Source organism: Ranitomeya imitator, chromosome 3 (assembly GCF_032444005.1).
Source record: "Ranitomeya imitator isolate aRanImi1 chromosome 3, aRanImi1.pri, whole genome shotgun sequence".
Lineage (NCBI taxonomy): Eukaryota > Metazoa > Chordata > Amphibia > Anura > Dendrobatidae > Ranitomeya > Ranitomeya imitator.
Genome location: NC_091284.1, coordinates 328891780 through 328910304, shown reverse-complemented (window position 1 = coordinate 328910304; position 18525 = coordinate 328891780). Strand labels below are relative to the sequence as shown.

At 41.4% G+C, this 18525-nt stretch overlaps 1 protein-coding gene across 3 annotated transcripts in view; it reads right to left on the bottom strand.

The window, feature by feature from the left end:
• The window catches only part of TAF12 (TATA-box binding protein associated factor 12), a 102660-nt gene that overhangs the window by 11736 nt on the left and 72399 nt on the right, over window positions 1-18525 (bottom strand). For all 3 annotated transcript variants that reach the window (XM_069756707.1, XM_069756708.1, XM_069756706.1), the window contains one exon: window positions 16788-16876. In XM_069756707.1, coding sequence (XP_069612808.1) covers window positions 16788-16876 — 89 coding nt within the window. The remainder of the gene's footprint in view (window positions 1-16787; window positions 16877-18525) is intronic.

The window sequence follows — 18525 nt, the reverse complement described above, 5'->3', positions numbered from 1 at the left end:
GGTTATTTATATCTGTCTTTTTGATCGCGTGTTATTCCACTTTTTGTTCGGCGGTATGATAATAAAGCGTTGTTTTTTGCCTCTTTTTTTTTTTCTTACGGTGTTTACTGAAGGGGTTAACTAGTGGGCCAGTTTTATAGGTCGGGTCGTTACGGACGCGGCGATACTAAATATGTGTACTTTTATTGTTTTTTTTTTTTATTTAGATAAAGAAATGTATTTATGGGAATAATATATATTTTTTTTTTTCATTATTTTGGAATATTTTTTTTTATTTTTCTTTACACATTTGAAAAATTTTTTTTTTACCTTTTTACTTTGTCCCAGGGGGGGACAATACAGATCGGTGATCTGACAGTGTGCACAGCACTCTGTCAGATCACCGATCTGAGAGCAGTGCAGGCTGCTTCACAGTGCCTGCTCTGAGCAGGCTCTGTGAAGCCACCTCCCTCCCTGCAGGACCCGGATCCGCGGCCATCTTGGATCCGGGGCTCGAGCAGGGAGGGAGGGAGGTAAGACCCTCGCAGCAACGCGATCACATTGCGTTGCTGCGGGGGGCTCAGGGAAGCCCGCAGGGAGCCCCCTCCCTGCGCGGTGCTTCCCTGCACCGCCGGCACATCGCGATCATCTTTGATCGCGGTGTGCCAGGGGTTAATGTGCCGGGGGCGGTCCGTGACCGCTCCTGGCACATAGTGTCGGATGTCAGCTGCGATAGGCAGCTGACACCCGGCCGCGATCGGCGGCGCTCCCCCCGTGAGCGCCGCCGATCGCGCTGGACGTACTATCCCGTCCATGGTCATAGGGGCCCACCCCACATGGACGGGATAGTACGTCCGATGTCAGAAAGGGGTTAACCCCTTTGGGGCTGATTGACTGAGCAATAGTTGCTGACCAATCAGCACCAAAGAAGTTAATCTAAAATAGCGATCACCACTCTGCACGCCATCTTTACTGCAGAGTTGTTGTATACAGGGTTGTATAGCCCCTGTATTACGTGACATTATTATTGGTGGCCTGCTCTGTAAACGATCTGTATAACAGCATCCAGTTCGTAGGATATTAGTGTAGTGAAAGTCACTATTTTTTTTTTTATACATCCACTGATTTATCTCTTCATTTTTAACTTGGTGTTTCTGCTACATTTTTCTTTCTTACTTTTCCCTTGACTTTTTATAGTAAGTAGTATAAAAATAAAATAAAAATGGCCCATTCGTCAAGAAGACACTATTCACCAGAGGAGGCATATGCTTTCCTTGCCTCCGAAATGGATTCATCCAGTGAGCAAGATCCTAAATTCCTCTATTAATCCTCGTCATCTAGTGAGGAAGGAACCCCAAGAGGCGCCCTAGGACCCAGGCAACCCAGCAGCAATCTATCCCATATGGACTCAAGCCCCCAAAAATTATAATGTTATTCTGGATTTCACGGGCAGCTCAGGAATCCAATCTGATGTTACCTGCCTCACTGAAATTGACTTTTTCAAATTCTTTTTCAGTAAGGAAATACCGTATTTTTCGCTTTATAAGACGCATCCCCAAATTTGGTGAAGAAAAAGAGAAAACATTTTTTTTAATGTTAAATGGGGGTCTGTCTTACAATGCCAGTGTCCGTCTTACAAATCATATGTCCCTCATCCTGGTATCTATATAACCCCCATCCTTGTGCTGGCACATGCCCCCCGTGCTGCTGGCAGGCACATGCCCCCATGGTCACAATATGTCCCCTTGTGCTGCTGGCAGGGAAATGCCGCCTTGTGCTGCTGTCAGGCACATGTAATATTTGCTGCTCCCCTGTGAATCAACTAGCGCAGCTTCAGCACCGAGGTGATCACACAGATTCGGATTATAAGACGCACCCCCCATTTTCCCCCAAAATTTTGGGGAACAAAAGTGCGTCTTATAATCCGAAAAATACGTTTTTTGGCAGCCCAGACTAATTTGTATGCCCATATATTTTTCACCCAAAATCCCATGTCATCATACACGAGATGGACCCTTGTAAATGCAGCAGAAATTTTGGGGGCATTGTGCTGCATATGGGCATAGTCAGAAAACCAGAGATTCAGCAGCTGGAGTACTGATATACTCTACAGCACACCGTTATTCTGTATGGCCATGACAAGGACACTACTTGAAGAGAACTAATAATAATAAATATTAATCTTTATTTTTATATAGCGCTAACATATTCCGCAGCGCTTTACAGTTTTTTACAGTACATTATCATCATCACTGTCCCCGATGGGGCTCAATCTAAATTCCCTATCAGTATGTCTTTGGAATGTGGGAGGAAACCGGAGTGCCCGGAGGAAACCCACGCAAACACGGAGAGAACTAAAAATATTTGCATTAGAGTGATAATGCAGTGACCTCCCCAAGACGATCCTAACTTTGATGGTCTATACAAAATTCGGCCAGTGGTTGAATACTTCACAAGAAAATTCGCTGAGGCGAACAACCCCCAAAGGGACATTGCAATAGATGAATCTTTGGTTCATTTCAAAGGGAGGCTAAAATTCTGACAATACAGTACCTGCCCAGTAAGAGAGCCAGGTACAAAATTAAACTGTACAAGCTGTGCAATAGTACCTCAGGGTACACCCACAGATTTTGGGTCTACGAGGGAAAGGACACCCAGATTGACCCCCCTGAATGACCCCTATCCTGGGGGCGAGTGAAAAATTGTGTGAGAATTGCTGCACCCACTGCTGGATTAAGGTTATCACCTCTACATTGATAACTTTTACACCACAAGACCCTCTCTGTAAGGCTAAGTTCACACTTGCGCATTGCATGTCTGCGGATGGCTGTCTACGTCCTCCCTTAAGCTCAGTCTACTTCCGCATGCATCCTGCATACCTATCTTTAACATTGGGTATGCAGGGACATGCGTTGTATGTGGCGTTTTGATGTACCCCCAACCGCACGGGAACGCAAAAAGGTGGAGTTCCCGTGCAGTCGGCGGGCACGGCAAAACGCCAGATCCGCACACAACGCATGTCCCTGCTTACTCAATGTGAAAGATAGGTACGCAGGCGCATGCAGAAGTAGGCGGAGCTTAAAGGGAGGGTGCCGCAATTTTAGTTTTTGTATTAATAATTATTGATTATATAAATCAATTATTTTTAATACAAAAGTAAATGTACTACTTTCATACTTTTTTATTTATTCATTTTTACTTTTACCACTGGAGGCCGCCATTTTCATTAGTGGGGGTGTGTGTGTCTGGGAACGACACTTGCACTCCTCACTTACGGCAGCCATGGGCATAGGAGCCAACGGTCGGACCCGACCACATCTCTTTCATTGAGGCTGCTTCTCCTGCCTCTCAGCTGTGACTTGGGCACGCACACTGAGCTGCAACGTCACAGCTGTGAGAGGAGATCGCGGCCATTTTGTTGTTTATTTTCCTCTGTCATCGCACACACAGTTCAGTGTGTGCGATCATAGCAGGAGCTGCCAGGATAGAATCTGCTGCTGGGAAGAGAGATTCGGGGTGAGTATCTGCAGCCAGGAGCTGTGATTGCAGCCTGTACTTAGTATTACAGCACAGGCTGCAATCACTGCTCACTGCCGACCTGTTCAGAGCAGGGAGATCGTCACACTGCTCTGCCCTGAACATGATTCAACACTTCCTGGGAGAGGACAGAAGGTAAGTACAGAGTTTTTACTTTCTTATGCATCTACCACTGCTACCAGCCCCTATATACCACTGCTACTAGCCCCTATATACCACTGCTACCTGCCCCTATATACCACTGCTACCTGCCCCATTATACCACTTTTACCTGCCCCTATATACCACTGCTACCTGCCCCTATATACCACTGCTACCTGCCCCTATATACCACTGCTACCTGCCCCTATATACCACTGCTACCTGCCCCTATATACCACTGCTACCAGCCCCTATATACCACTGCTACCTGCTCCTATATACCACTGCTACCTGCCCCTATATACCACTGCTACCTGCCCCTATATACCACTGCTACCTGCTCCTATATACCATCTACCACTGCTGCCTGCCTCTATATACCATCTACCACTGCTGCCTGCCTCTATATACCATCTACCACTGCTGCCTGCCTCTATATACCATCTACCACTGCTGCCTGCCTCTATATACCATCTACCACTGCTACCTGCCCCTATATACCACTGCTACCTGCCCCTATATACCATCTACCACTGCTACCTGCCCCTATATACCACTGCTACCTGCCCCTATATACCACTGCTACCTGCCCCTATATACCACTGCTACCTGCCCCTATATACCACTGCTACTTGCCCCTATATACCACTGCTACCTGCTCCTATATACCATCTACCACTGCTGCCTGCCTCTATATACCATCTACCACTGCTGCCTGCCTCTATATACCATCTACCACTGCTGCCTGCCTCTATATACCATCTACCACTGCTGCCTGCCTCTATATACCATCTACCACTGCTGCCTGCCTCTATATACCATCTACCACTGCTACCTCTGTCCTGTGTAGCTAATCTAGTCCTGTGTAGCTAATCCTGTCCTGTGTACAGTATCACACAAGATATGATTAGATACACGGCGCAGCACAGTATCACACAGGACAGGATTAGATACACGGCTCAGCAGTCAGTATCTAATCCTCTCCTATGCACTCCTCTCCCCCTTGCGTGTCTTTCCCCATTGTGGTTTATTATTTTTGTTGTGGGAGATGAGGGAGTCGAGGATTATGCGTTCGGTATGGTTTAAAAAAGATTAATAAAGGACTTTATTCTGGCCGAGTATTTACAATACATGTGAGATCTATGTGGCGGCATTATGGGTGATCTATATGGCGGTATTATGTGAGAAGCATATGGCGGTATGTGAGAACACTGGCGGTATTATGTGTGATCTACATGGCGGTATTATGTGAGAACACTGGCGGTATTATGTGTGATCTATATGGCGGTATTATGTGAGAACACTGGCGGTATTATGTGTGATCTATATGGCGATATTATGTGAGAACACTGGCGGTATTATGTGTGATCTATATGGCGGTATTATGTGAGAACACTGGCGGTATTATGTGTGATCTATATGGCGGTATTATGTGAGAACACTGGCGGTATTATGTGTGATCTATATGGCGGTATTATGTGAGAACACTGGCGGTATTATGTGTGATCTATATGGTGGTATTGTGTGTGATCTATATGGTGGTATTATGTGAGAACACTATGGCAGTATTATCTTCAGAAAGCAGACCCATTCTATGGTGGTTCTGGCTGAGCACCTGCACGCGGGTCTGGGGTAATAGAGGGGGCAGCATGACCTCCAGTTAGGTGTAGTCAGGGGAAGGCTGGTGAGGTAGCTGAAGAGAGGAGTCTCATTTTTATCGTTACTATATGGCTACATTTCCTTCCCAGCGTCACCCCAGACTGCGCCTGTCGCCTCGCTTTCACACATTGCCAGGACAGGATAGGGAAGACAGGATCTGAGGAGGGGAATGGGGTCTGCATGCAAAGTCTGGATCAGACCAGGCCATCAATCCGCAGAAATGTTTCCTGGATTTCTGTGGAGCAGACAAGCAGACGGTCCATCCATGTTTATAAAAGACAGCGCTCTATGTACAATCCCTGGCTGCTCTGCGCACCAAACAGGGGGCCCCCATAGACTAGCACACTGCTCTCCTGAAATACTCTGTGCTGCTGTCACCCTGCTCCCTCCACCACATATCTCCCAGAATCCTTGCTGCCTGCCATCCTCGGTGACTGTCTACTTGTCAGTATAAGGCTGCCTTCACACTATCAGTATTTGGTCAGTATTTTACATCAGTATTTGTAAGCCAAAACCAGGAGTGAATGATAAATGCAGAAGTGGTGCATATGTTTCTATTATACTTTTCCTCTAATTGTTCCTCTCCTGGTTTTGGCTTACAGATACTGATGTAAAATACTGACCATACTCTGCAGTCACCAACAAAATGGCTGCTCACTGGGTTCCTGAATCCTCTCATCCCTTAGCAAACACCCAGAAGGAGAGGAGAGGAGACATCACACACGTCAGCAGACTCCGCCCATAATGACTGCAGTGCTGTAATGTGAGCTATCTGTACACTAGGTTTTTCTGAAATTTCAGCAGCTGCTCCCCCTAGTGTTTAAAAGTAGAAATTCCACTTTTCAAATTATTTTTCATATTTTACTAAATTATAAACAAATGATAATATTTTTTTAAGAAAATGTAATCATTAATTCTTTACATTTTTACAATTTCTGAAAAAAAAATTTTTTTGATGGCACCTTCCCTTTAAGGGAGGACGTAACCAGCCATCCTCAGACATGCAATGCGCAAGTGTGATCTTAGCCTTAGAGGTACAGTTGCATGCAGCAACGTGCGAAAAAATATCAGAGGCCTCCCTAAGCTGCTAATTGGACAAATGCTGAGAAAGGACAAATGCAGAGCCCAATGCAGTGACAACATGCTGGTGGTCAATTATCAGGACACTAGGGATGTCCTTATCCTGACCACCCCACCATACACCGGGGCAATAGCTCCCTTGTCACTGTAAGAGGTACCACAATACAAGTCCCAAAGCCAGAATGTATCTTCGATTACAATAAGCACATGTGGAGTGGTGATCTCTCAGATCAGGTCCTCAAACCATACAGTGCCATGTGAAAAGCTAAAGTATGGTACAAAAACTTGGCCGTGCACATTGTACAGATGGCATTGTGCAATAATTTTGTGTTTTTTTGATAGGCAAGTAATACAGGAGTGTAAACATATTACCCAAACCCATACCCTCAAACTCGGGGGGGGCAACACTCTTCTAAACATATCAACATATCAACCAACATAAACGGTTATTAAACCGTGCGCTGGAAAAAAGTGTTAATGCTCTTTTTTGTAAAAAGTTATAACTTTATTGAAAACACATAAATACACATATATTTAAAATCCAACAATACCTCTGGCACCTCAGGGCCTCAACGAGAATTTGGGCTTTGGGGCCTTTTTGTGACTTGCATTTTTTCAGTGTCGTTATTATTCATGGTTTCACTTCGGTCATTTTTAATATTTAGTTTGTGTGTCTTTTGAGGTTGTTTTTAGTGTTTTTATTGGTTTTTAATTCTATTTTCTTTTTCATAGAGTCTTTCCATCCTATCATGTGGTGTGTGTCCAGGGATTTATCATCTGATTTTTTTGTCCTGTGATTGAGGACAGCCAATCTTCGCCTCATCTCATCTCATATGGACCATTGTGGAGTGTTATGTAACCAAGCTGTGGATACTGACGACATGGAATACTTATAATTGCCTGCATCAATTCCCATCAGTGGTCAAATAGCGCTGAGCCATGGTTTTTCAGCCCTGGCTCGACCTCTTCTGCCAGAGATGGATATGTTGACATCGGGATTCTTCAGTCACCAAGCATGATTAAGACTTTGTGCATTATTATTCTGAATGAAATACCTGCATGGTTCATATGCTCTGGATGCTCCTACTACAAAAATATGGACTTGAGGGGCCTCTTCAATATATTTAAATTAAGCGCTAAGGGATGAATATATTTGTTTGACCATGCAGTGTTATATATAGCTATAGTCTCTTCTCAAATTTTGTTCTACAATCGATTAATAACAGATTTTGTGTATCTAGTGTATTCACAGTAATGAGTTTGTCAGGCTTTATTTGAGAGAGACTGGTTTTGGCTGTTGTTAATACTTCCTCTATCCCTCATACATGCATTGTTCATACTTAGCATTTGTAATTTCATCAGTTATCATTTTTTAAAATAACACATATATTTTTCACACTTGGATATTGGTGGTTTGATATTTTATTTTTTGAGGCTCCTGTGGCCATTACGGTGGCGACTGTGATTTAATTGATTAGTTACATTTCTATTTGTATGAGTTTGTTATTTCACTAGAATATGTTGTTTATAATTGGCAGTTTTGCACTTGGTATTCTACTTTGAGTATACTCACCTGATCGGAGGCTAAGTGTATAGCTGGGTATCTCTACCTGCAGGGGAGCTCCCAGCCGTCTCTTGCCATCCGTGGTGGTTGTTTTTTCACTGGCAATTTTTTTTTTTTTTTTTTTTTTTTTCATAATTTTTGACCATATTTGTATAAGGTTAGTAAATAAATTTATGAATGTAGTAGGTCCACATGCCTCTAGTCCCTGTGGATTATTTAGGTCTTCTAGTGTGGTTGAATCATTTTTTAGCGGTCCATTTATTTGCGCACGGTAATGGGTCTAATAGTTTTGTGAGTACTATACATATGGGATACAATATTCTGATTTTGGTTCCTTTCTTTACAGTAGGAATAAGGCTTTGTCAGCCCTTGTTGTTCAAGTTGTCTGCTGACTCTTATATAGGTCTGACCTGTATGTATGAGGTTACCAATTTTATCTAAATATGGCTGAAACGGGCTTATTCTTGTTTGCCGTTGGGGTTAAGTAACGTATAATTAATGTACCCACTCTGTACGTTCCGCACCGCTATGGGTCTGCCAATTCTAGTATTACCATGATTAATGCGGTATTCACTGCCGATAACAAGTGCTATCTATCTACAGGTGTGGATGTAAATAAAGTTGCAGCCAGCCTGATATTGTCATTTTGGACACACTAATGAGTAGGTTGCGGTGAGTGAATATCACTACTATGAGGGAGCGTCAGTGTTTTGAATTACGGAGAGAATCCAGCAAGGTTTGTACTTACCCACGTAATTCGGCTATTGTGGTTACCATGGAGATATGAACAGACAGAGTAGACCTGCTGGTGTTACTCCGTATGGATATATAGCCCGTCTGATGTTGTTACTTTTAATTATACTCGGTGCAGCTCGCCTGTTGTTACCATCTTCGTGTGGATATACAGGCGGTTTGCGGGGAGCTGTTAGCATGATCAGCTGTTAGCGCTGTGGTTCGGGTTGCCGTGACAACTTGGCGGCGCTCATACTTACCACGTAACCTCGCGTCCTAGTGTTACTATAGAGATATGTGGGGAGGTAGTGAGAAGTCGGGACCGCCTCTTCATGAATGTGATTGGCCAAGGGTTGGTTAAAGGCTCTGTGATGCCTCTGTATAGACACGCCCCCAGGAGGAAGCTGTCGCGAAACGCGCGTCGGGGTTCTGACAAGGAATAGCGTGCCACGCGGCTGCTAGCAAGGATCACCAATCTTTAGGGTAATATGCATTTGACTGAGATAGTTTTTGACTCTATGTGCACTCTCTATTATGGTTAGCAATATGTGCCTTTAGTGAGGATTAGGTGTTAGAGGATACGGCATGCATTTGTTGGTGAGTACGTACACATTGGATTATTTGTTTAATTGATTCGTACGGCTCAGTGTCCGGCTCACCATTCATAGTTACATTTGGTCTTTGCATTGCCTTACAAATGGTATTCTCGGTAACAGCAACACTGATTCATTGTAGGAGGGTATATAAGCGGGTTTGATATTGATCTGGACCAATCTTTGGTCTAGTTTAATTCACATCTGTTTGTATTCTGCTTACTTTTTGCCATATAGGAACTGTATTTGTTTATGATATAGTGCCTTGTCTGAGAGAACACGTTTCTCCAGAACTATTACAACATATCTAAATTTTTGTATTGGTGATCCCGCTTGAACAATTGTTGTTTATAACGCTTACCTGTCAGTTATTCGGTTCAGAGGTATTGTTGGATTTTAAATATATGTGTATTTATGTGTTTTCAATAAAGTTATAACTTTTTACAAAAAAGAGCATTAACACTTTTTTCCAGCGCACGGTTTAATAACCGTTTATGTTGGTTGATATGTTGATAAGTAATACAGGAGGTAGTCATCAAGGCCCTAATGTTTGGCACTTAAGAAGGTGAGGGTCCCTATACTTATTGTCCCAGGTCAACATTTTCCCGGAGAGGTTCCCCAAACAGCTAAGAAGGGAAGATCACAAAAAGGGTGCAGAGTATGCTCCAAGAGGGGAATCTGAAAAGACACAATTTACCATTGTGAAACCTGCCCTTTGCATTAACCCCTTCATGACCTTGGAATTTTCCATTTTTCCGTCTTCGTTTTTCGCTCCCCGCCTTCCCAGAGCCATAATTTTTTTTTACAGCAGCATTTAACTAGTTAATAGCGGCGGGTGAATCGCGATTTCACCCGCCGCTATTGCGGGCACATGTCAGCTTTGATGTGGGCTCACCGTCAGAGCTCTGCATCAAGGCGGGGTATCTGACCTCGGATGCACTATCCCGTCCGAGGTCAGAAAGGGGTTAAAGATTGCTTCAAAGTGTACTACCACACATCCACAAATTAATACAATTTCTTTTTACCATGTTGACAGGGTGTATATAAAAAGATGGGGCTAAACACATTTTTGTGGAAAATATGTGATTTTTTTATTTTCACGGCTCAACATTATAAATTTCTGTTAAGCACCTGGGGATTCAAGGTTCTCACCACACAGCTAGATAAATTCCTTAGAGGGTCTAGTTTCCAAAATGGGGTCACTTGAAGGGGTTTCCAATGTTTAGGTACATCAGAGGCTCTCCAAACACAACATTGCGCTCGCTCTCGATTACAGACCATTTTGCTTTCAAAAAGTCACACAGTGCACATTCCCTTCCGAGCCCTGTCATGTGCCCAAACAACGTTTTTCCCCCACATACGGGCTACCCACATATGGGGTATCGACATGCTCTGGAGAAATTGTACAACAAATTTTGAGGTCCATTTTCCCGTTACCTTTGTGAAAAAAATTGGGTCTAAAGTTAAATTTTTGTGAAAAAAAATTAAACGTTCATTTTTTCCTTCCACATATGCTTCAGTTCCTGTGAAGCACCTGAAGGGTTAATAAATTTCTTGAATATGGTTTTGAGCACCTTGAGGAGAGTAGTTTTTAGAAAGGTGTCACTTTTGGATATTTTCTGTTATATTGACCCCTCAAAGTCACTAGAAATGTGATATGGTCCCTAAAGAAATGATTTTGTAAATTTTGTTGGAAAAATGAGAAATGGATGGTCAACTTTTATCCCTTTCAAAACTTGAGCTGATGTAAAGTTAGACAAGTGGGAAATGTTATTTATTATCTATTTTGTGTGACATAATTATAAACGGCATAGAAATAAAAAGTTTGAAAATTGAAAAATATTTTCCAAATTTCCAATATTTTCACAAATCAACGTAAGTTGTATAGTACAAATTTTACCGCTATCATGAAGTACAATATGTCACGAGAAAACAGTCTCAATCTGCGGGATCCGTTGAAGCGCTCCAGAGTTTTTACCTCAAAGTGACAGTGGTCAGAATTGTAAAAATTGTCCTGGTGATGAATGTGAAAACAGGCTTTGGGGTGAAGGGGTTAAACCAGTTAATCATGTTGTACAAAATAATTAATACATCACATTTCCCATATGTCTACATCTGCATCATTTCTGAAACATTTTCTTTTGTTAGGATGTCGGATTAAAAGTTTAGCAGCAATTTTCTTTTTTCCCAAAAAAATTTACAAAATGTGTTTCTTTAGGGACCTATTTAGATTTAAATGAACTTTGAGTGGACCCCATTTTGGAAACTACACCCCTCAAGGATTTTATCCAGGGGGCTAAAAATGTTGTTTTAGCGCCAAATTTTTAATATTCACAATGAATAATAGGAGAAAAGGGACCCCATAATTTGGTACGTAATTTCTCTCGGATGGGACAATACCCCATATGTGGTTAAAAACTGCTGTTTGGGGACATGGCAGGGCCCAGTAAGAAAATTACCCCATTTGATTTTTGGAGCATACATTTGTCAGGATTAGATTGTGAACTCCATGTTGCATTTATAGAGCCCCGCATATGCAAAAACAGCAGAAACTTCCCAAAAGTGACCCTATTTTGGTAAGTAGACCTCTCAAGGAATCTCGTGGCATACTAAAAATTTCAAACCTACCGATGATTCATGAAACGTTATAACATTTAGGTATGGGAGTTACTTTGTCTAATGGGTCACTTGCGAAAACAAAGTAAACCTCATAAAAAATTCTTCTATTGGATTTGTGCAAAAATAAGTTAGGGTTTTTATTGGTAACATTTTGCGGTACGTAATATTTTTTTTTAAAACTTGCTTTCAGTATAACGATTGTGTTATACACTGAGAACTTATGTCGGGGTTTCCATATAAATCCCACAAAAATGCGATTCGGATGAAACCTGATCGGAACCATTCACTATAACGAGGCAGATGGAGACATATTAGACTCCATTCAGTGTCTGTTCCGGGGCTATCCATCTTTTTTAGGTGTGCACAGAACTGTGGTTGTCCACACTTGTGCACTAAAAAGATGCTTAAAATGAAGGGACATTGCCGGAACAGAGATCAAACGGAGTCCATCTGCCTCATTATAGTGAGTGGATCCTTAGGGGGTTTTGTCTGAATTGCGTGTTTTGGGATTTATACGGAAGCCATGACACAAGCGCTCAGGAGAGAGCGCAAGATAAATGTGAGCAGAACCTTATGATTTTTGGAAGGCAGAATGCACAAATAGACAGCAGTACAAGAATAGTTATCTTTACGAGTTTCATCGTGCGGTACAAGTTATAAGATTACTTTATTCTTTGGGTCACGGCGATGACCGTGATACCAAAGTTATATATTTTATCACATAAAAAATTTTTTTTGACGCAACATTCAGAGAGTTGTAAGTTTTCTATTCTTTGTAGAACAGAGCTATATGAAAGCTTGTTTCTTTGCGTGAGGAGTTGAAGATTCTTTTCATACCATTTTGGGGTATATAACTTTTTTTGATCGCTTTTTATGATGATTTTTCAGATGCAAAATGAAACAAAAGCCAACAATTCAGTTATTGTTTTTATTCTAGTTTTTTTTGTGTGGTACAACTTGTGGTAAAAGTGAGAAAACCATTTTATTTTTCGGGTCCGTACGATTATAGCGATACCAGATTTATATTGCTTTTTTATGATTTTTCCAAAAATTTATTTGCATCATATTCTGAGAGCTATAACTTTATTTTTTGCATAATGAACCGCTTTTTTTGTGCACTTGTTTGTGTTTCTTACCCTTTTTTTTTTTTTTTTTTACATATTTTATTTAAAATTTTTCACTTAGTCCCACTGTGAAACAAGTATTTTTAACTTTGATCACTGGCCTCATGCATTGCAAAACTCATGTACTGCCAGAAACCTGTCAGTTCTACATGGCTGTTAGACCCTGCTAATAGCAGAGTGTAGCAGATCACCATAACCTGAGGTCATCAGATGACTTTGGGGTGCCAGGACAACTATCGGCAAAAATGATTACGATCACAGGGGTAGAGAGTGTTAAAGGGGGTGTTTAACCCTTTTTAACCACTTAGACAACGCTGTCGTAACTTACAGCAGCATCTAAGGGGTTAATCAGTCACAACTGGTTCCAAAACTGGTCGGTTCCATGCCGCATAGTGTCAACTATCATCCACTACATTTTTGCCTGATGTGGTGCTATTAATTTATTTCTCACTACAGTTTCAAAATGGCGGTAAGGAATAAGGACCATTAATGGCCACCGTTTTAATGAATAACTGCAGTCGTTAAGCGGTTTATTAAAAGCTGCAAGATGATTAATAATAGGCAAATTACAATACCTGTCTGTTGAGTCTGGAACACAAAATAATCATGCCTTTCTCTCATATGCTTTCACTTGGATTCACACAGGGTATGTTAACATTTGTAATCTAGGCTTCTAGACTTATTTTGATAACCCTAACCATAGTTTTATTTAGCATTATTAGATGTCAGTTACACCATCTTCTGTCTATCCTTTTTCTCTTCATATCATATAGCTTGTATGCATTTATTATATGCCTACAGGTCTATGGGATTTGCTTGTGGGGCATTACTTTGCTGTGAACCAACTGTTTTTCCATGATATTGCGTTTTTTACCCATACAACAAGCCACTATATTTCCAGATCTTTTTATAGGCAGTTGTGTTATTGTTCTCACTAACATTATTGATGACCCATTCATTTTTTGGGATTAAACAGGGCGGACGACTTTAGCCTTATTTTAGGCATGTCCATAGGTATTCTTTATAGCCATTTTGGCCTTTTAAATGTTTTTATTCTTTTTTTGGCTTATATTTCAATAAATATTTATTTTTAGGTGATCCTTTTGTGGTTTCAGTCAAATTTCGGTACACCTTGATTGATCCCAATTCATAGTTGGTACCCTCTTTAGGTTTTCTCTTTGCCTGAGGTAGAGTGGTGCATCTTCTTTAAAGCGATTTGCTGTCACATGGCACAGCAGCCCAGTGAGAACATCTTACGCACGTGGTCAAAGTTGTTGGTGACCCTCATTTAATGACAGAAAAACCCACAATGGTCACAGAAATAACTTGAATCTGACAAAAGTAATAAATAAAACATCTATGGAAATGAACAAAATGAAAGTCAGACATTTCTAGAATTCGCCCTTTTCTTACTTTCGACTCTGCAAAAACTCTTACTGTTTCACTTATTCATTCTCGTCTGGACTATTGTAACTCTCTACTAATCGGCCTCCCTCTTACCAAACTCTCCCCGCTCCAATCTGTCCTGAATGCTGCTGCCAGGATCATATTCCTCACCAACCGTTACACCGATGCCTCTACCTTGTGCCAGTCATTACACTGGTTACCCATCCACTCAAGAATCCAGTACAAAACTACTACCCTCATCCACAAAGCACTCCATGGCTCAGCACCACCCTACATCTCCTCTCTGGTCTCAGTCTACCACCCTACCCGTGCCCTCCGCTCCGCTGATGACCTCAGGTTAGCATCCTCAATAATCAGAACCTCCCACTCCCGTCTCCAAGACTTTACACGTGCTGCGCCGATTCTTTGGAATGCACTACCTAGGATAATACGATTAATCCCCAATCCCCACAGTTTTAAGCGTGCCCTAAAAACTCATTTGTTCAGACTGGCCTACCGCCTCAATGCATTAACCTAACGATCCCTGTGTGGCCTATATTAAAAAAAAAAAAAAATTAATTAACTGGTTCATGCAGCTTTACATGAACACCCAAGCCTTACACTATGGCTGGTCCGAATAACTATAGCAATTGTTACCATCCACCTCTCGTGTCTCCCCTTTTCCTCATAGTTTGTAAGCTTACGAGCAGGGCCCTCACTCCTCTTGGTATCTGTTTTGAACTGTATTTCTGTTATGCTGTAATGTCTATTGTATGTACAAGTCCCCTCTATAATTTGTAAAGCGCTGCGGAATATGTTGGCGCTATATAAATAAAAATTATTATTATTATTATTATTATTATTGCTTTTCAACCATGCTTCCACAGAATAAATGACAAAAGGGACATGTTAAATCAAGGTGTGTCCACTAACTAGCATCACAGGTGTCTACAATCTTGGAATCAGTGAGTGGGCCTGTATATAGGGCTACAGAAACTCACTGTGCTGTTTGGTGACATGGTGTGGATCACACTCAACATGGACTAGAGGAAGCGATGGAAAAAATTGTCTCAGGAGATTAGAAAAAAAAATTATAGACAGACATATTAAAAGGTAAAAGTTATAAGACGATCTCCAAGCAGCTTGATGTTCCTTTGACTACAGTTGCGCTTATACAGAAATTTATGATCCATGGGACTGTAGCCAACCCACCTGGACGTGGCCGCAGGAGGAAAATTGATGACAAATCAAAGAGATGGATAATACGAATGGTAACAAAAGAGCCCAGAAAAAACTTCTAAACAAATTAAAGGTGAACTTCAAGCTCAAGGAACATCACTGTCAGATCACACCATCCATCGTTGTATGAGCCAAAGTGGACTTCATGGGAGACTACCAAGGAGGACACCATTGTTGTAAAAAAATCATAAAAAAGCCAGACTGGAATTTGCCAAACTACATGTTGACAAGCCACAAAGTTTCTGGGAGAATGTCCTATGGACAGATGAGACAAAAATGGAACTTTTTGGCAAGGCACATCAGCTCTATATTCACAGATGGTAAAATGAAGCATATCAAAAGAAAAGAACACTGTTCCTACTGTGAAACATGGAGGAGGCTCTGGCACAGGTTGTCTAGAATCTGTGCAGGGTACAATGAAATCTCAAGACTATAAAGGGATTCTAGAGAGACATGTGCTGCCCAGTGTCAGAAAGCTTGGTCTCAGGTCATGGATCTTTCAACAGGATAATGACCCAAAACACACAAGAATGGCTAAGAGGAAAACATTGGACTATTCTGAAGTGGCCTTCTATGAGCACTGACTTAAAAATCCTTTTGAGCATCTTTGGAAAGAGCTGAAACATGCCATCTGGAAAAGGCAACCTTCAAACATGAGACAACTGAAGCAGTTTGCTCTTGAGGACTGGGCAAAAATACCTGTCAAGAGGTGCAGAAGTCTCATTCACAGTTACAGGAATCATTTGATTACAGCGATTGCCTCAAAAGGTTGTGCAACCAAATATTAAGCTAAGGGTACCATCATTTCTGTCCAGGCCTATTTCATGAATTATTATTATTTTTTTAATTATGTAAAAGCATAATTGAAAAGCAATGTCTGACTTTCATTTGTTCATTTTTATAGGTTTTTTTTATTATTACTTTTGTGAGATTCACATTATTTCTGTGACCATTGTGGGTTTTTCTGTCATTAAACAAGGGGTACCAACACTTTTAACCACGTGTGTATATGAAAATGTATAGAGGTAAATCTTCCTATATGAACTTTAAAATAAAAAAACTGAAATATTTATTGCTGTAAAAAAGAAAGTTCAGAATCTTAGCAATGCTGATAGTGCGCCATTGGTTACTTACCTGTTTGTGAGCCTCAGTTGTACAAGCCTTTTTATAGGGCCTAATCTCCTCTGATCCAAAACCTGGAATCCACATATTCCATTGTCTCTCTGAGGTGGAAGGGACATTGTTAGTGTCATAGGGAGCACATTTTTCTGATATTAACAAATTGCAAAATACTTTGTATTCCACCAAATTGCAAGCAAAAAATTTAAGTACTTTTTAAGCTTGACACGTTAACCATGAAACCTTAACCAGAGGAGAATATGGGCTTATGAAGCCTGCTGCCTCCATAAGGCTATGTGCACATGTTGCGGAATGGGGTGCAGAATTTTCTGCACAAAATCCACATCCTGGCAGAATCTGCAGGTGCAGATTTGCCGCGGATTTTGTGCGGTTTTTATGCGGAATAGATGCAGATTTTCTGCGGTTTTTACCACTGCGGATTTCTATAATGGAAGGGTGCAGAAACGCTGCAGATCCGCACAAAAGAAGTGACATGCACTTCTTTTAAATCCGCAGCGTTTCTGCGTGGATTTTTCTGCACCATCTACACAGCTTTTTTTTCACATTGATTTACATTGCACTGTAAATCACAGTGCAGATCTGCAGCATTTCTGGGCGGAAAAATCCGCTGCAGATCCGCACTAAATCCGCATCGTGTGCTCATAGCCTTAGACATCTCTTGGCTAAAAGTTTGTTTGCCCAACAACTATGTCCTCTTTTCCCCAATAAACATGCATCCATGGATAGGCTGAGAGTACATGCTTACAGGCAAAAGAAAAGGCTGAATTGTGTCTGCAACAAAGAAAACAGAATTGACATTACAACCTGTCACTTACTGGAATCAGTGAATGTAAAATTTTAGGCAACTATTGAAAAATGTATTATGTGGAAATCTTTTTCAACTTCGAAGCATAAATTATCAAATTGTACAGCAGTTTTTTTTGTTTTTTTTTTTTAAACCAAATAATTTTTATTAAAGCATATGACATGATGTAATGCAGTCTGACACAGTTTCCAGATGGGTACAATGAATACAAAACCTATTAATACATTTTCATTTTACGAAACCAGGACCCTTACCCCATAACCAACACCCCCTCCCCCCAATCCCCTACCCATTATCCAATAAAACCAACTGAAAACATCACCTCTTGAAAATTGATACCAAGCTTTTACAAAAGCACACCTGTACATGTAGGAGTCCCTCCAGAAGCAACTAAACGACCCCCATTCTACTCTGCAATAACTCAGCAAACACCACGCCTGGGTGATCAATCTATCCGACCGAAACATTTTCAAATTTTGTATTCTGACCACTCTTGATGTAGATATTCCTTTCCATGAGGACAAAAAAAATAATTTTGCTAACAAATTGCTTTTTACCTGGTGGTCTTTTATCCAACCAATGCATCGCAATAAGCTTCCTCGCAGCATACAACAATCTTGCAATGCAATAGTCAACCTTTAACATTCATCTGTAGCAATATCATCCATACAACCCAAAAGGCAAGACAGCGGGTTACGCACCACATTTACCCCTGTCACCTCTTGAATCAAACTAAGCACCTTCACCCAAAAGGGTTGGAGGCAAGCACATGACCACATCATATGCAGCAAATCTGCACCTTCCTCACCGCACCTTCTGCATTTTGAGTCACCTCTCAGTCCTGCCTTCCTCATCCATACCAGGGTCCGGTACACCCTATAGACCAGGTATAGCTGCGACACTCTCTTAGCCTCACTCAATGACGCC